This window comes from Peromyscus maniculatus, chromosome 11 (assembly GCF_049852395.1).
Source record: "Peromyscus maniculatus bairdii isolate BWxNUB_F1_BW_parent chromosome 11, HU_Pman_BW_mat_3.1, whole genome shotgun sequence".
Classification (NCBI taxonomy): Eukaryota; Metazoa; Chordata; class Mammalia; order Rodentia; family Cricetidae; genus Peromyscus; species Peromyscus maniculatus.
In genome coordinates, this window is record NC_134862.1 from 72,033,731 (window position 1) to 72,053,593 (window position 19,863).

Below are 19,863 nucleotides of genomic sequence, written 5' to 3' on the forward strand. Positions count from 1 at the left end.
AAAGAACAGCAGATCAAAGTGTAAGAGGATTAGCTTTACTTTTTAATCCTTGGTATGCCTGAAAGCTTTGATTTCCTTGTTGTGAAATAGGTCAGGATAATGGTGATAGTTAGAAACATGCCCAAAAGATTAATGAAGAAATATTTGCAAATGATTCAGACATGACAGTATAAAAAAATAACAGAGGGAAGAGAGTGAAAACCAAATTTCTATGATCCCAGTGATATATATATGTATATATATAATTTTATTTAATATTTAATATGTTAATCTATGCTAGTTTGTAGCCAAGTGTGACATTAGAGTTGTGGTTTCTTTTGTGTCAATAGACACAGAACAGAGCATTTTAACTTGCTAGACTCAGGTCCATAATGGACTGGTAAATGGTTTTCATTTTTTGTTTGTTTGTTTTTACTGTTAATGACTTTGTTTGGTATAGTCCTTACATCAGATTTGATCATACACCTTGAACCCATAAATATACACAAATACAGATTTCACATTGATCAGGTAAGGCTCCCAATGCTAAGAATGCAATGTCTCTTTGGTCAGCATGCTTCCTGGTCCTTGACTACTCCTCAGTGATCCTTTGATTTTATTTCCTTAATTGATAAAAATGAAACAGGCCATGATTGTGTTCTGCTATTACCCAGGACCAAGTAATGTAAAGCTATTTAAACCCCTTGTATATTGACATAGACTGTTACAGATTTTTTTTCTCAAATCCAACTTTTTCTTCTGTGTTCTATATCTCCAAGTTGATAGTTTGGGATATTCATCTTGCTTTTATTATATGTAAATTAGTATAGCTGCCAAAGATATTTATATACTTACTCTTTTCCCCAAGGGGATATTGGAACCATTCTTAATCTTGATGAAGTCCAATTTGTAATTTTAATGGAGTTTTTGCATTTTGTATAGCATCTAAGATGTTTTAATTTAGCTCAAATGGTTTTCCCATTTTTCGTTTAGTTTATTAGTAAGGTGAATTATGTTAACCATGAAGCCAGCCTTCTCTTCCTGAAATGTTTTACTTGATGATGTGCTGTTCATTTTATATACTGTTGGATTTTATTTTGCATTTATTAAGAATGTATGCATGTGTATATGTGTATGAGGAATATTGATCTAGATTTATTTATTGTGGTTTTGATTTAAGTTTCAGAATGATGGCAGTCTCATAAAATTAATCAGTGCATAATCTGCCTTTTGCATTTTCTGATAAATCTTTACATAATTTGTATCATTGATTTGTCAAATTTTTGAGGCCAACTTGCTTTTGAAGTTCATAGTGGGAATGTTTTCCTATCTTCTCTGGTCCTGGGAATTGAATACAGGGTCTTGTGCATGCCAGACAGGCACTATGTCACTGAGTTATTCATCTCGACCTCCTCCTAGCAATTTTCGATTTGTTCATTTTATTTAATATATTGCATTGGTACAGCTCCACCTCCCTATATTCATTTATTGTCAAATACTTCAGTTAGTATTGTGCAAAACATATTGGTTGCTATGCTGCAATATATGATAGCACTCCCCTTACAAACCTCATTAAACTTTGCCTAGCCTGAAAGTCTGTTTATGCCTTCTCAATTTCCCTTCTATTTCCCCCACCCCTGCTTATCTCAAACATCCCAAACTTCAATTCAACATGTGAAAAGCCTATTAAAGAAAAGACTCTCATCAGAAACAGATAGGCTGGGTATTTTCCATTTTATTTATCTTTTGAGTCAAATGATCTGGGATTCATTTCCCATCTGCCGGAAGGAAAGGAGGGGCCCTTGGTGATTGTGTGTGCCTACATGTGTTTGTGTGTTTTCCTCTGTGATTACACTTCTAGGCTAGACTCAGGAACCTACAAGATTTTATTATTAATAAAATGCGAGCAAAACAGCCAGAAGGATCACTGGGAAGAAAAACATTTTTAACAAGTCATAAAGGTGACAGGGTCTCTGTGTTTCCCCGACAGCCCTGGTCCTGGTTGGCTTCACTGTCCTCTTCCATTGGGTCAAGATGGCATTTCTGGCTCCATCCCACTTTCCTGGTCCCATCAGTCGAAACTGATATGGACTACAAGGGCCAAAGAACACCTCCAGGGCCAGCTGGGGATCAGTCAAGAAGAGCCAGGGTAGGTTAGGCTTGGCCCCTATGAAGGTGCTCAGCTCATCCATGTATGTGATGTAATCTGTCTGCAGAGTGTGGCTCTGGCCAAACCTGAGGACAAAAAAAAATCCCCAAATGATTGTCACAGTTGCAAACGGAGCATTCATCGTATAATTTATGTCTGCTGCACATCATGTCTCACCTGCCAATGTTAGATTCTTATGCAGGTTTATTTGAAGTTTAGATTTTGCATAGTTTCAATGCTGCTAGAGTGAAGTAAGATAAATCATGTCATTCTTTCAGTTGCAGTGTGGCCTCATGTGACTTAAAGAGCAGATTGTCACTGACATTTGAAGCTTTTCTCTCCTTCTTATTTGTATTCACTTCTAAAGGAAGCATAAGCACTGCACATGCTCACCTCTGAGATATGGATATGCCCTTTGAACTGGACGAGGTTAAGTGGGGATTGAGGGTTCCGTTCCCTTTCTCCTCTAGACCGTTGGGCTGATGTCTACCCTGTGACATTCACTAAATAGTACGTTGGAGACTGGAAAGAGGAAACAAACTTCCCACACAATTGTTTACTTATTCAACAGTCATTTGGTATTTAATTACACTTTCAACAGATTTTGACAGGTAACTTGAATTTTCTTTTGCGGAATAATTAACCTGAAAAAGTACATTTAGACCTAGCCACATAAAGGACTTTCTACCCACTGTACTTGAAAGCATGCATTGAACTTGGAGGTGAATACTCTTTCCCAGAATATACTAAGGTAGCTGAACTGAATATAAAGTTTTATTTGAATTTATCAATAGCAAATCAGATTCTACCACTCAATTTCCAGCCAGCTAGTTTTCTTTAAGAAAAGGTGCTTTTGGGGAAAGATATGCAGCCATTTCTCAGCCTCATTACCATGGACATTTTGGGCCAGACGATCCCATGGTTTCTGAACTGCTCTTTTGTGGTATATGGTGGCTCCAGCACCCAGGTGTCTTACTTATAGGAAGCTACTGGCTGTCAACTTCACTTGCAGACCTCAGTTATCTCAAGATTTCACACGTTCCCTGGAGGGCAAAATCTCTCTCTCCTGAGTTTACAGGGGCAGATAGTGTTTTCCCATCTAATGTGGATCAGTAATAGCCAGGATTAAAAAAAAAATGAACTGTTACCATTGGCAACATTAAAGATCTTATTGATGTTTTCTATGCATAGTGAAAAAATTAGAACTCATTTGATTAGTGAGTATAATTGCTTACCACTTGAGTTTCTTGCCCATCTTTTCATCAATGTCATCCATCATTTCATTTGTAGTTGGCAGGGTGCATGTGTCTGGAAAACGTATGGGGAAAGAGACAATGACATTAGTCCTTTATCATGACACGGGATGGGATTCATTATTTTTGAAACAAATTCTTTAAAAGTGTTTGAGTGGCTACCTTAATTTAGCTGTGTGATATTTTTGTTTGTGTGTTCATTATAATACAGTGATTTTGTTTAATAAACAAGTTTTGCCTTAAGGAGAGCTCTCTTTGGTGTTGAGCCAAATGACAGTTCACAGTATGGAGACCTGGGAGGGAAATGCACTTGTGGGGATGGAAAAGCTGGCCCATGTGTAATGATCCCAGCAGAGATGTTTGTAGCTTTAAGTTACCCAACCTTCTTGATGTTTATGTAACATCATGAAGAGCCTGGTCCTCAGCATACCTCTACAGTACCTCATTGCATATAATGGGGTAATTGTGTTTATACTTCTTGTCTCTATCCTCCCATTAAAATTTCCCTCAAGTAATAATCTGGAACAATAGTTGATATTAAAGTCCACGGTAAGTGAAGTAGATAATAAGAGGAGGCACAGGATTCCAATGTCAGTATTCAGCTGGATGTTTAAGGGATGGCTGAAAAGCTTTGGCTTTCTTTCAGACTTCATCACTGTGGCTGGCTGTAATTTACTCACTGCTGAAACAATGGAATAAGGTTACTATGATATCTGTGGTACATGAACACCACCCTGACACTGTGAGCATCTCAGTCTGCTTGACTGCACCCTCTGGCCATTATTTGCTATGTGTTTTACTAGAGTGAGAGGAATCAGAATTTTTGTCTGTTTGATTTGGAATTGTGACCTAAGTAAGTGATAAGGCAGATGTTCACACGCAGCAGATGTTCTATGAGTATGCGTCAAATGAATAAATGGTTCTGTTTGTTTAATGTAAATTTTCTAGGTTTATGAATTGTATCTAACCTTCTCATAAAAAATCAGACTCTGGGTACACTGTTGGGCTTTTAAGAATAAAAGACAATGGAAGCATTGTACAGGAGAGTGTCCTTATTCCAGATTTCATGACAATACTTTTAAACAATCATTCTTAATAGTATATTTGAAACAGAAGCTTATGTATCCACAGGTTTTTTTTTTTTTTTTTTTTTTTAGTTTTTCGAGACAGGGTTTCTCTTGTGTAGCTTTGCGCCTTTCTTGGAACTCACTTGGTAGCCCAGGCTGGCCTCGAATTCAAAGAGATCTGCCTGGCTCTGCCTTCTGAGTCCTGGGATTGCACCACTAACGCCTGGCTCCCATAGTATTTTTGTTAGGAAGTTTAAACTCATTCTGTGATTTTAATATTTTCCTCATTATAAGTTTTTTATCAGTAGTATGTTAGGGAAATTATATTTGTGTTGCTTAATATTTTTAGCTATTGAACAAGAAGACACTTTTCAGAATCATAATGATCAATAGTATTGTAGCTATTAAATCAGTGTATTTAAGTCACTGCCTCTCTCCATGTAATCTATATGTCCCCACATAAGGGTTCTTGTAGTCCCTTGGGACTATGTAGTCAATAGTAGAGAAAGAGAAGGGAAGAAGACCTTCAACAGTGTGAGAGGGACATGATGTTGACACAGAGGTAATGGTAGGTTTCCGGCATGCCATCACCCCTGACCCAGCACCTTTGCAGTATTTGTACTTGAATACTGTAATTATCTCCCTGTTACTTTTATCATACACACAACCTTACAAACTCCCCCCAACTTCACTGTCAGAAGGTCAAGTTCTTTGATATAGCTTATTAAGTCTCCTCCATGCTTTTGTTTCTCTCTCTATTGCTTGCCACACCTGTCTTTAATTTTAAAAAATGTTTCTGGTTCTTCATACATTTAGTGCAATTCCTCGTACTTATGGCTCGATTTATGTTGTTTTAGATGGAATAAATAATTCCCAAACCAATTCTCCTTACCAGAACACCCTGAAACTTCTCTTGTGGTAACCTCCCCTCCTCATTCCTTCCCCATCTGCAAAGTCAAGTTGCGTGCTTGTCTTGTTCCCATTGGATCCCTAGCACAGTCATCAGCTTATAGTAGACAATTATTGCCTTAGTGAATGAAAAATAGAATGACCCACATACTTGCAAACACTTTAGCAGCCCAGCGTGCCTGCAGGTCAGCCGTGGGGATGGTAGCACCAAGGGACTGGACAAGGCCAATCACTGCCATGGTTGGTTTCTTCAGCTGAGGAGGGAAGATGCCTTTGTACAAGGTGACCTCATTGTTTCTGCTTTTGATGATGGAGTCATCCAGGAAGGGGTAGGCATAACCATAGCCTGTTGCGAAGATGACGCAGTCAATGTCCTCAAACACAGTCCCATCCTCAAAGACAGCGGAGGTCTCTGTGAACTTCGTCACACTGGGCTTGATGGTCACAGTGCCGCACAGGATGCGGGCTGGGAGCTCATCGTTGAACACGGGTTCTTTCCTTAGGGGACTGTGCAGATGTGAGAGGCAAGCACCATGACTGTAACAGTCGTTTCCATGAAATCCCTGTAACAGCCCACACCATTGCAACCATATTTGATCACTTATGCACCAACATGAGGGCCACTAGAGGATCTTCTCTTGTGGGAATTCCTTTCCCATTTATGAACATTTCTAAGAATTTATGTCTGAAATTTTCTTGATTCCCTTTGAAACAAAATTACAGGATGTGTATTTATACTCTTCAGAGACTCACCAAATAGATGAGAGTAAAAATGAATTCTAGAGATAGCAAATTAGTTAATAATAAAGATTCTAAAGCTAGACAACACATGTTTATTCTTAGCCACATTTCCTACCAGCTGTTATTGCTCTATATTTGTTTCTCTATATGTATAACTGGGATAATGACAAAATTTCCCTCACAGGGATATTATCACTGAATGACTAACTACTGAAACAGTACTAAACACAGAAAAGAACATTGCATGCTAACTACTATTATAACTCAAAGGCCTTGCATGGCAACATCAGATTTTTGATGATGGGATATCTTACCACCATCAACTTCTTTGTGTTTACAAAGAAGAAATCACCTTTTGTACAGTACTTTGCCAAAATTATGGCAATGAAATTTTTCGTGAAACATATTTCATTTTGACTTAAGTTTCCTTCAGAGATTTCAGAATTTTCTCTAAGTATCTCACATACACACAAACAATGTGAATCTTGGTAATTATTTCTGTATTTCCACACTGTTATTTCATCTGTAACGATGTCCCCTTTCCCTTTGCCTTAGTAGGTAGCTAACAAGAAGATCACAGCATACCTGTTTTTTTCCCTGTTCTCCTCTCAACCAAGGGAGGAATGAAAATGTGTCAACTGCAATTTAGAGTCTCTGGAACCCTTTCAAAGGGGGAGCTTAGTTCTGAGAATGAGTGGATTCCCAAAACTATTTTTTTTGTTGTCCAAATGGTAAAGCCCCAATATAATTTGTAGTTACTCTCATAAGATAAAACATTTTAACCAGATCAAATTTGGGAACTTCTATTATGTTAAACAAAATTCTAAACATACAAATTCAACATTACTTTTTCTTGAGAGTCAGAGCAGTCCTTAAATCTGGGTAGGAGAAGAACCTTGGAAGGAGGCTCTGGCTCTTAAACGTGGTATTTGGTGTTCCAACTTACAGTTCCTTTTCACTTTTCCTTAGCATGTTTCTCTAAACAAATGAAATTTTTGGCTAGTATAGGCCAGAGGGGAAATTTCACTGTGAAATATTTCTTACCCACCAAAATCTTTTTTCCCTATGGATAAACTGATTTTTCTATTCACAATACTTCCCTAATTAGTGTGTATTAAGCACTGTCTGCAAAAGAAGTAAATAAATGAATCTTACTATTTTATGTGTCACATCAACTCTATCAAGCTCCATTGCTCTACACATTCCATGCCTCTTGATTGCCTCTTGAAATGTGCAGGATGTGGAAGGGATTATCTACTCCTGTTCTGGGCCTCCTCCTTGCTGAGACACATCGATTTATAGTGCATTGATAGATGGTCCTTAAAAGCCCATTAGGTAATCCAAGACTAAAAAGAATTCATATTTGTAAGGTTTTATAATCTATGAAGTAAGTTAAAAATGTATCTTTATCTTTTGAAATATTACTGTCTTCAGAGGTAGACATTGTTATGGATATCATTGCTTACCTATAAACATGGCTATTTTCAAGAAATCCAACTTGAGTTTTTTCAGCCCTTTAAGTTCTATGCAATGGATTGTAGCTAAATGAATTCTGCATATTGGATGACTGTTTACCTCATCCACCTTCACTTTGCATATCCACACACATTTCTTGACTAATTTCTGACTTGCACATAATCTTTGGTTTAAACTGTGTCATCTGAGAAATTCTTAATTTAATCCCACTAGACTCAATGGGATAATGAAAGTAAGAATGAGGTAGAAGTGAATAACCCGAACCAGTACTCTCCTAGATTGGATGATAAAATAAGTCCTATTTGTCATACCCATTTAAAGGCATCAGGCCATAGTTCTCATGCTTAAACCATGTGTTCATCTTCTTGACATATAACCAGTCAGAGACAAATGAAGGAAGGACATTCCGGAGGAAGGATGCAAAGCGGGTAACATACACCATATCCCAAGGATACCCATCATTCCAAACCCGACTCATGACCCAGGAACCACTTCTGGTGCTGATAATGACCTGATTGGGAGAGACAACATAGATTTCAACACCCTTCTGTGACAAATAAGTAAACATGATAGAGTTCTCTGGAGGCATATCTATATGTTCCCTTCACTATCCACTTAGGAACACTTTCTAACAGGTAAGTCTAGATGAACACACTACATTTGCAGCTAGAGGGGGCTAAGAGTCTTCCCTTATCACTCTGAAGGACTGATATAAAGCTGTTCAAAGAATTATAATCACAACACCTGGTATAAGAAGCCTCTACAGCCAACTGTGCTTGGTTTAATTGTTATGAGCTCATAGACTAAGATGGCTGGTAGAGACTAGACTAGTCAACTGAATGAGCCCCAGCCGCTTTGGGTAGTAGAAGAGGTTGGGCTGAGTTGGGGAAAGAGAGCTAAATAGGTAGCTGAAATTAGATTGAGGAGATGCCACAGATTTAATGCTGCTGTCTGTCTTTCCTCTCCTTTTCTAGTCTTCCCTGTACATATGCACACAGAGTGTCTGTTCATATTAAGCTCTGGAAGCCATCTAAGCCTGCCAGGTCAATTGCTGGTATATTTACTATCTTTGTGATAACTTAGGGGAATTCTTAGTTTAAAAAAACCAACCAAACAAAGCTTTCTTTTCATTCTTTTAGGAGTTAACTTGTTTAGTATCTGCTTGCTTGAAAACATGCTGAGGTTCTCTAGGGTCTACATGTCACAACAACTTGAATCCCCTGTAAGTTCTCATTGACTTTATCCAGGTTGAGTTAGGTTGTCTGTTCTTGGTGTTGTTGTTGCCACACCTAATTACATGGAGACACTCATCGTTTCCTTTGGAGATGGTTCATACACCCATCACCCATCTCCACCCACTGACTGTTCCTTAAAGTCATAATCTAATGTAACCCATACCCTTAATTTTAATTTAACATAGTTCTGACATACAATAATGCCCAGCACTTGCTGGATGCTTGCTTCCGAATGAGTGAATGAATGAATGATGGTAAAAGCCAGATCATGTGATGTTCCAGAGCTTTAGACTGGTAAGCAGTGTCTTTCACATGGTAGGTGGTAAGAAATGCTGTTCAATAAATAAAGATGGAGCCTGACTAAGAACCAGCTGATCTGAAAGTTGTTAAAATATAAAATCAGAACAAAAAGTAAATGTTTACATACTCACATGTACACTCATACATTTACCTCCATTTCATCAGAACAAACTTCTTCCCTCTCCAGAAGAATGGCTCACTTAAATCCTCACGATTGGAAGGTCTCCTAAAGCAGGTGATACACTATGGAAACCCTGTCCCCAGCCCCCAGTGCTTACTTAGTGGCATATTTCTATTCTAGTTTTATTTCCTAAGACCCTCTGTGTCACATACCTGTGCAGCCAGGCGACTGAGTTCAACAGCGATGTCAGCTGCTGAGTTTCCCAGGCCGATTACGAGGATCCTCTTTCCCTGGAAGGTTCCTGGGCTCTTGTAATCCCGGCTGTGCAGGCACTTGCCTTCAAAGTGTTCTAGACCTAAGGTGATTTTCAAAAATTTGAAGACCCAGTTTTCACATTAAAAAAAAAATCCCATATTTGAGATGCACTTATCCATTTAGTGAGTTTTGCCAGTAAACTCCCAAATAATTACTTCTGGGGAATCTTAAAATCTTTGAGATGTTATGATGTGCATTTTAATAATAATAATAATAATAATAATAATAATAATAATAATAATAAATTTATTAAATACTGTCTAAGAGTTATTGCACATGCTAAATGCTTAGTCTGGTTTTTAATTATTTACTCACAATAATATCCCTGGGTGGTACTGTTGTGACCACATTGAGAGACCCCTGAACAAGACCACCACAGAGCCAATATCCGATGCAAAACACACAGCATGCAAGCTCAGGCTTGGTCCATATCCAACACTCGGCACAGTGGGTGGAGGAGGATGACCCTGAGCTCTCAGAATGAGGGGTTTTTAAAGGGAAAAACTGCAAGCAGGGTGGTACAAGCCTTGGCATCATATGATTGGGTGAGGGTATATAACCTTTAAATTTACTGGTTGGGGGTTACAGTTACTATTTTGGGGCAGGCCTGGACAAGTCCCAGGCTTTGTCCTTGAGCTGCCATGGGGGCTGGCTGGCCTCACATGTTCCTTTTGACCCATGCATGTAGCTCTAAGCTGGTGAGGGGTCCCAGACAGTAAACAACTGGCTGAACCTTGAACAGTCAGAGTATGTGCAGAAAGGGAGCTACTGCAAGGACTATGTCATGGCCCTCCCAGAAACTGCTTGCTCAAGTCTCAGGAAACTGAAATTGAGGCCTGATCTCTGAGAGAAGACTGAGCAGCCTGTTATGGCGTCTGCTTGATCCTTTCAGTACACACTATATGTATTAAAAGATGAAGAAATTAGCGTAAAGTGGGGGAGGGATGATGGAGAGTAGAAGGAAGGGAGGATGAAAAATGGGATTGAGGGCAGGAAGACTTTTGAGTGTATTTATTTCTTTGATCGTTTTCATTTTTGGATGGCATCTGTTCTGGTTCGTATTTTTGTCAACTCAATACAAGCTGGGGTTATCTAGGAAGAGCAAACATCAATTCAGAAAATGCTTCCATCAGATTGGCCTGTGGGCAAGCTTGTGGACCATTTTCTTGACTAATGATTGATATGGAAGGGCTCAGCCTAGAGTGGGCAGTGACATCTCAAGGCAGGTGGTTCTGGATTGTATAGAAAAGCAAGTTAAGTGAGCCAAGAAGACCAAGCCAATAAACAGTATTCCTTCATGATCTCTGTTTCAGTTCCTGTCTCTAGGTTCCTGTCCTGAGTTCCTGCCAAAATTTCTCTCCACAGTGGACTATAAACTATATATTGAAGTTAACCCTTTACTTCTCAGGTTGCTTTTGGTCAGTGTTTTATCACAACAACAGAAAAGCAAAGTAAGATAGCAACTGGATGTGCTGATGCTGCTACAACAACAACAACAACAACAACAACTAGTACTACTACTCTTCTCACACACATATGCATGCACACATACATACACATTTATATACACACACATCAAAATATAAATTTATGCATGCTTAATACACACAACACTGAGATTATTAACATTCACTTGTAAATTATAAACAAAGACAAAATATGAATCTTACTTTAATTTTCTGGCAGAACCCCACATTTTTGGATATGACTGTTCAAAGACCCCATGTGTGTTAGGACTTAAATTTGCATTATCATCTTTGAAGTCTTTGGACTTCAGTGCTTGGGGAACAAATTATTATATTTTTCATATCATCATACATAAATATTTTTCTTTTGGTGTTTCTGGCAATTTAAACACAATTTTGTGGAAAGATATGCTTCCACCATAGTTATTTGCCTATAAATCCCATTATTATTATATATATTTCAGGCTTACCAGGAAAAGAGTCAGTTGGCATATTGGGGTACACATGATGCCCTGAACAAATCATTACAGCATCAAAGAGCAGAGAATCTTGCTTCCCATCCTTTTCAGTAACAACCTCCCATTGGCCAGTGGCCAAGAAGCTAGAACATTTCTTTATACTGGAAACAAGGGTCTGAAAGAAAATGAGAAAAAAGAATTCCTTCTATGTTTTTTCTGTAATTCCTTCTATAATTCTATGTTTCTTTTGTGCGGGATTTTTCTTCCTTCATCTTTCTTCCTATATAACATTAGCATGATATAAGCATGTATCAGGAGCATGATTAATGTTTGCAGATATTACTGCCATAAATCAAGGCAATTTTTGACACTGGGAATTCCAAGAATAGATGAATGGATGGAATGAGTAGATAAATGTAATGAAAGGACATCTGGGGCCAACTTTTTTTTGAGTTCTCTCCAGCTGCAGGCAGCTGTTTCTTTACTTCTCAATAAACCTTGATTTTTTACCCTTTAAAAAATTTGAAAAATGATAGCTGGAAATTTTAACTATGTGTTTGGAACAACTCCCAGGGGAAATAATTATATAAATATAGCCTCAGGTCAACAGGGAAGCCTCAGGGAAACAGATAGCGTTTCCTTCACTATCTGTGTGCACCTTTCATTTAATACTAATTAATTAAGACAGGGCTTTCAAACAAATATGAAACATTATCGCCAGCTCCAGAAACAATGGCTCCACTTCATAATACTTCCTAGATTCATTAAGGAGACATATAATGGGCTAAGAGGGTAAAGGACAGGGCTCATTTAAGTTGTTACTCTTTTCATAATGTCATAATTTCTAACAAATGCCACATTTGATTGGACAATGCATAACTCATTAATATTGAACCCACAGGAATCTAAATATGGACTACAGAATTTTGGATGATTTTCCAAGCATAAGAGAGTGTGGTACAGAACTTTGCTGTGATAGTATATTTGTCTCCAGCATTTTCTAAGGCATTTAAAAAGTTTCTGAGAGGAATTGGATGGGGGAGTGCATAAATGCTCTATAGTCTAACAGAACCGCTGACTGGTGAAGTGTCAAGACACTTGGTACACGCTATCTGATGCTGTGTCCTTCCATCTTCTCTGATTCATTCCTGTGTTCCAGTGGTACTGGGTACAAGGTCCTACCTCAAACTGTATGTATCTTAAAAGACCCTTCTTCTGGGCAAATGCCTTTATGTATTCCTGGAGCTTGCTATGGTGCATGTAGTTTGGGAAATCATCAGGATAGGGGAAGTCCGGAAAACACATCATTTCTTTGGAAGAGTTGGTGAATACCGACTGGTAAATGCTGGCTCTTCCTTCCTCCGCGTGGCCCTAGGAAGAATAGCAAAACTGTAAAATGAAGGCAAGAATGGTGCTCTTTTCTGAGAATATTCAATTATTAGTTGATCAACACCCCCCCTTTAGACTTTTTTCCTCTCACATATTACATCCCGGCTGCAGTTCCCCTACCCCCCACCCCCATCTCCTCTCCCCCAGATCCACTCCTCTTTTCTCTTCAGAGGAGGGAAGGCCTCCCAGGGATATCAAACAAACACGACATATCAAGTTATAGTAAAACCAGGCACATCTCTTCATATCAAGGCTGGAAGGGGCAACCCAGCAGGAGCAAAACCCCTTTTAATATTAAAAATTAAGAGTTCTTTTTTATCGGTTCTCTCCAATGGAGTCTCACTAGGTATATTAACCACACTTAAGGGTAGACCCCGTGCCCAGGAGTAGATGGCCAACATAAAACAAACCCCATGGTTTTGTCTCACGTTGCTTTGTTTGGCTTTTTTTCCTCTTACTGATCTTTTGTGCCTATATTATGGTTCCTGATCCTGTGTTATTATGGGCTTTGTTTGTGTTTGTGTGTGCGTTTCTTCCTTTTTTAACGTGATTTTGTTTTTTTCTTGTTTGCTTTCTAAAGAGAGAGAGAAAGGAAGGGTGTGGGTTGGGTAGATGGGGAGGTGCATGGGATATGGGAGGAGTTGGGAGAGAGGAAAATTTAATCAGAATGTATTGCATTGTATTAAAAAATTTCAATAAAAATGTATGAAAAAAAGAGTTCTTTGTTTCCAGATACAGAATAGAAAGCTCTTTACATAGGACTGTACAGAGCTGATCTCTTGCCACATTAACCCTCCTTGCCCTAATTAATCGCATTTTCCTTATTCTTCCCTGTGTTATCACGGGATCTGATATCATGCTTACCTTGAAAAAACAAGGCTACAGCAGTACAGTGTGTGGCTTTTGTCTTAGGTGGTTGCTTCATGGACATCGGTACCCTCTTCACCAGCCACAAGACCTAGTGTGCAAGTGGCGTATCCACTTTGGTGCAACCAGAATCACAAGAAAATCCTCCCAATTGCAGATTCCTGGGTTTCACTTCCAAAATTTTGGATTCCCTGCCTCTAATATATGACCTGAGAAGCCTGAGAATTTGTACTTCTAAGAAGTTGCAGGGGATACTGGTGTGGCTGGTCCTGAGACCACAGTGTGGGAAACTACGCTCTGCTGTAAATAAGTTGAGGAGCCTTTAACTCATCAGCTATGGGAATTCACTCTTCCAAAAAAATTCACAGGAAAACACAGGACTCAGACTATGTGTCACTGCTTGGCATTCCTCTCTAAAACCTGTATGTCATTGAAAAGTGGCTTCTTGTTGAAAAGCAGTCGGAAGCGAAATTGAAAATAAACATTTCCTGTCTCTTGTGTGGACAGGATAAAACATACACAGGGTGCTGCCTTGAAAACACATCTCAGAGCTGGCCTTTTCTATGTCCCCAAGGCCTGAAGGAATTCTTATGTAACAGAGGAGAGAGATACAATGTCACACTGTTGCTTGATTTAAGATGCCCATCTCTTGTTCACCAGGCTAGCTTCTGGAAGACCAAGACAGGGAGATCTAGAAAGGATCATGAGGTCTATGTCTCTGGGAGGGAAGGGTTCAGCCTGAGGCCTCAGTGTCTCTCCTCAAGTTGAGAATATATTCTTCCTCTATCTATGATTGCCACATTTCTCATAAATTTCTAGGCTCAAATTTTTATCTTTTTAAAGACTTGCTTGGAAATATTTATGGAGGTCAAAAACAGGGTGAAGGCTCTTCCCTGGCGGGTTCTGGGGTCTGAGCTGTTGTATTTACTCACAGCTGTGGCCAGTTGTCAAGCAAGGAGGGAAGAAGCTTTCTCAGCTGTCCACTGGAAAGAGGGAGGGCACGTTTGTGGGCCAGGGAATGGTTAAAAATCTAAGCTTGCTCTGGAAAAAGAGGTGATCTGGCCTGCGACTCTTTTCAGATTGAGTAAGTGCATGTGTTTTCCTGCATCAATTCTAAGCAATCCTAACACGGAAAGAGAACTTGAAATTTTCTTCAGAGGCTGTTCCTCCAATAAGAGAAATGTACAACAGTAGACAGTTGCTTCAAAAAGCATGCCCTTTCCTCATGTCACCATGCGAGGTAGTTAGAATCAGTCAGGAGGGAATTAAGCGCCAACTATGACACAGGCTGAAAGACTGTGTCCTAGAACTAGAGACCAACAGCTGTGGGTACATTATCAACACATTGTCATTCTATCGAGAGCCTTGGCATCTCTCCTCTTCTGCTCTAGGTCATAAGTGACTGGAGGACTTGAGGTGAATTCCAGAACATTCTTTGTGTGTTTTCATCAGTCTGCTTTTATTGCCTCTCATACTTATCTCTGTGTATCTGTTCAATTTCTGTTGGGTTAAATAAACTCTCCAGCTCCAGTTTCAAAGTTGCTCCTTCAACTTGCTTTCTCTTTCTCCCTCTCATCAAATGTCAGTCATCCCTGCGCCCACCAAGCTCCTGTTGTCTTTATTGCCCTAATGACATATTTGCTTACATCATAGTTGTTTTCATTTCTATGGCCACTGATAGGTTTCTCTTGGTTCAGTGACTGGCCTCACACCAGTGCACATATGGATAGCCCTAATGACTCAGTGGGTTATTTCAAAAAAGGCACGAAGTTGGGAAGGCATACAGGGGAGCTGGAGGAGGGATGAGAGGTAGGTATGATCATACTTTGTTGTATACATGTATGAAATTCTTAAAAATTAAGGAAAATGTAAAACACTGGCTTCCTAGTGTACTTATTACTTGATGCTATGCCTCACATGGTACTGTATACACCCAGAATGTATCTGCTGAGTAAATACGTGAATAAGTGAGTGAGAAAAAAATAAGTTCAGATTATTCTGACTCTGATGTTTTCCCTTTTTTTTTCAAGCAAAATGATGGCAATCTACTGTTTGTTCCTTGAGAAAATTTCAATTGCTGTGTATGACCATGTTACCAAAGTTGGGGCTATAATCTGTACTCCAAAAAGTCAAGTTCAGCCACCTGTTCTCCAGAAGTCCATTGAGACAGCAAAATTAATAGTAAGAAGCAGAAAAAGGAGCTTTAGTCAATGTGGTCATTGGGAAGAAGGATGATGAGACCCGGTGACCTCCTCCAGTCCGTTGTATAAGTCCTTAAGTGAGATTAAAGTTTATGCACATCTAAGCAGTCCAGGGCAAAGTGGGGTCCTTCCCACCATTGACTCAAAATTGTCTAGGCTTCCATTTCATCATACAAGGTAGTCCAACAAATGTTAGATGCAGTCAGTATCTAACATTAAATCTCTTCTCAGAGATACAAAGGCCTCCAATATTTTCCTTCTCCCAGCATGAGATTCCTGGGGGAAATATCCATTTTGGGATGTCCATTGTTTCAATAGTCTGATAGACTGGGGAATACAAGTGTCCCCTTAGAATATCTTCATCTTCAGCAGGCCAGTTTCAGCCATACCACCTTGAATGCACTGAAGCTCCGCAGGGTCAAGCTTGGTTAGTACTTTCATGGGAGAAATTTCTTATTGTAAAACTAACCAAGTCTTTTGAGGACGTGGCATCCTATGTGAATGTATGAAACTTAAAACTCGTTCATATTTAATCTGCTGTTCTTTAAACCCCGTTTGGTTTCCATTTCTTAGGAAAAGCATACAGTAGAAAGTTCAGAATGATCAGGTTTCTGTCTTCCTGCACACCTTTTTGCACAGCAGGGACTTTCAAGATGAAAGCTTATGTAACACATTTTTTTTCAAAAATTCCTGTCTGAGCATACTGTGCAAAGCAACTTTTCTTAGAAAAGAAAGAAGGCTTGGGGATGAGCGGAGGAGACTGCAGTTTCAAGTATTTGAATGTATTCACTGGGACTCCGAGTAGAATGTTGCTTATATACATAACTTGGTGGAAAACAGACCTTCTATCTTGGGGATAACCAGAGTCTGACTTTGTATCTTGTTAAACTATCACTTTTTGCTTCCTTACATAAGCTTCTTGAGGTGGTGATAAAGCTAACTCAGATTCCTTCTTGGATGCTGATGACTTCGACATTTCTCATTTTTATTTTGGGGATCATTGATTTTTCTTATGATGCTGGTGTTGGCACACTGCCAGTACATTCACATGACAGTGGGCACCACTCACAGATCATGACGGGAATGGCATTCTGGAACTGCATCATGTAGTTATCTACTTTCTTTGACAACATTCACTAAGATTCAGCTCACTGCTATCTTGCAGGAATTTTCTTCTGACTTATGAAGATTTCAGAAGCTTTTTATTCAGTAACTATCTTGTCAATAACTTTTTATTTGAGATACTTAGGGCCATTTATTTTATGGAATATGTATAGTTTTGAATTATGATCCATAGTCTCCTAGTGAAGTCTGGGGTACCTACCTATAATCAAACATGATAAAATTTCTGTAGGATAAAGTAAGAGTGGGAATCAGCTGTATAACAGTTTGGCTTATGGTTTTTATATTTCACTGCTACTGAACTTTGGGTCATAGTCTGTGGCTCGAGAAGCCAGGTATGTCCAACTATCTTCAACAAGTCAATTAGGCCACCAAAATTAATAGTAAAAACCAGAAAAGGGGAAGACCCAGTTATTTCCCCACTCCAGCTCATCTCTAGGCTCCTAAAATGAGACTGATGTTTAAATAGAGGACCAAGGATAGACACATTTCAGCATTTTAGGTCAAGGCATGGTCCCATCCACCATTGACCCACACCATCTCTGTGAGGGTATAAAGCTCTTTTCTCTACAGAAGAGCTTCCTCCTTGAATGGCCTAGGCTTTTCTTCTCTCAGCTTGAGATCCTGGGGAAATCCCAAATTCTTGAGGTTCACTGTTTTAATAATCTGATAGCTAACATGCCTCTTAGAATATACTCAGTTTTTTTTTTCAGATTGGATCCATTACATACCTCATGGTCAGACTGTTTCCATCATTACCCCATGAAAAGTGTTGCTATCAACTGAATTCTTGTTTATTTGATATCAAAGTGTTGTGGACTTAAGTTATGACTCCCTTCATCAGCAAGCTGGAAACCATTGATGTAGAAGAATGATTATGTCACATGTTTCTCATCCTACTCACTAGCACAAAACAGACACATCCAATGATGATGTAGCATTTAGCTCTTGCTGATGGGATTGTGGACAGTCATGTTATTCTAAGCTAGTTACACTTCTCTGGGCAGATATAAAGAAAATGGAATGCTCCAAAAAAAACCCTTATTTCCAGACTGGAAAATAAAATCCATGACTAGATATCTCACTCATGTAAAACTTTGCATTTAGCAGGAACAAAAACTATAGAAAAATCTCATGAGATGAATACAGATGTATTCTAAATTAGTACTAAATTCTTTATCAGAGAATGAAAATTGCAGGTAGGCAAGCACTGAGACCGAGACAGAGAAAGATGGCTGCACAGTGAGTGTTGTGGATACACTCTCTTTGAGCCAAAAGTATGTATCACTTCCATGCAGTCACATTGACTGGAAAATTCAAGGCAGAAACGCTAGGAGTGCTCCCAGATTTGGCTCTGAAACTTGAATGTTATATTTATGTTGAACATTTCTTGGCCATATTGTTTTGAAGACTATATGGCAAAGATCATAATTTTTCTCTTCAGATTTAGAGTTGACAGGCAATCCAATAACCACATACACCATCAACATTTATAATAATTTATAACTGCTCTGAGAGACACAGTTAGTCATAAAATCATATCCTGTTGGAATCACAAGGCACATTAGAGGTAACCTAATTTCCAATCTCTGTGTTTGACAGATGAGTACTTGAGCTCCCGAGTGTGGTAGTCAACTTGCCTAAGATCTGCCTAGAAAACCTGAGTTGTAAATAGAACTCAGAATTTGATTCTAGTCCAGATTTTTTCCAAACTATTTTGTTGGGATTTAAGAGGAATAAATGATAGAATCTTTGCAAATATACAAGAACGTGGCAATGTATTACTTTAAGCTAATTACTGACATTAGCACTCCATCCCTTGGAGAACTGTCCACCAGACAGGTCATGGTATTGTTGATGAGCTAAAGACTAGAAATACATTACAAAGTGGCCTGCTTTCTTTGAGGCATCCTTTAAGGTTCAGCTAAGTTCAGCCCTGCTTGTGTGAAGTAGTTTTGAGTGAACCAATATTAATATAATAGGAGAAGTCAGACTTAACTTTCCAGACCTGGGACTTTTGTGATATGGTTTTCAAGTCTGACCAGATGTGATTTGCAATGGAAATCATCATTCTACCTCTTGTGTCCTAGAGATGGACCACTTACCGAGAATTTCCAAAGGCCTCCAACATCATTGCTCCTTTCAAAGCAGATGGGCTCCATCCCTTCCTCCAGACAGCACCGTATTGCAGCCAAACCACTGACACCAGCTCCGACAATGGCCACTTTCTTGCCCATGACGGATGATAGATGGTATGAAAAAAACTCTTTAAAAAATTGTTCTTTGATGCTTAGGGTTTTTCAGTTGAAATTATTAGCCAAGGTTTGTGTGTCAGGATCCCCACCTTAACACAAGAAGACACAGGAGCACATTAACAGTGTGTATTCATTACGTGCAATTCTTGTATAACAAGACACTGAACCTTCCTTCTTCTGATTACTCCATTCTCTAAGAAATGACCAAGTCAGCACCATCACAGCAGGCAGCACCATGAAGATAACCAAACCAACGCTCAGAATTTCAAATGAAGCTTCAGTAGCTTGAAATTCAAAAATGACTTCTCTACCAGTTCACAGTTAAATACAAGGTTCAGAACTAGAAATGGACCCCTTAAGCGAAACCCATTGCATCAAATCACTTCTGTGAATACTGATTGCCTGATTTTAAGAGATTTTTACCTCTTAACCAACCACCTTCTTCCCCTGCCCAGATAACCAACAGCTCTCCAAATGTAGAAGAGAATTGGTTTTTAATGTCAAAATTGAGAAAGGGGGCAGGGCTATTTTTCTTAAAGCAAAATTTCCTTTTTCTTTGT

The 19,863-nt window shown here is 39.0% G+C and overlaps 1 protein-coding gene across 1 annotated transcript; it reads right to left on the reverse strand.

Moving 5' to 3' along the window:
* Window positions 1-1,689: 1,689 nt before the first annotated feature.
* Window positions 1,690-19,863, reverse strand: LOC102905339 (putative dimethylaniline monooxygenase [N-oxide-forming] 6). The gene is made up of 9 exons (XM_006974752.4): window positions 19,727-19,863; window positions 19,154-19,392; window positions 12,652-12,840; window positions 11,482-11,644; window positions 9,443-9,585; window positions 7,886-8,085; window positions 5,509-5,864; window positions 3,364-3,436; window positions 1,690-2,214 (listed from the first exon to the last, which is right to left on the reverse strand). Exons 2-9 carry the CDS (start codon window positions 19,283-19,285, stop codon window positions 1,872-1,874), a joined length of 1,599 nt encoding a protein of 532 aa, XP_006974814.3. The 5' UTR covers window positions 19,286-19,392; window positions 19,727-19,863; the 3' UTR covers window positions 1,690-1,871.

Excerpts from the sequence above, each read along its gene's own strand:
- LOC102905339 (XM_006974752.4), bottom strand. The coding sequence starts at position 19,285 with ATGGGCAAGAAAGTGGCCATTGTCGGAGCTGGTGTCAGTGGTTTGGCT. Across the intron at positions 11,645-12,651 it reads TAAGATACATACAGTTTGAG|ACCCTTGTTTCCAGTATAAA; the intron begins GTAGGACCTTGT and ends ATTTTCTTTCAG. Across the intron at positions 9,586-11,481 it reads GCCAACTGACTCTTTTCCTG|GTCTAGAACACTTTGAAGGC; the intron begins GTAAGCCTGAAA and ends AAATCACCTTAG.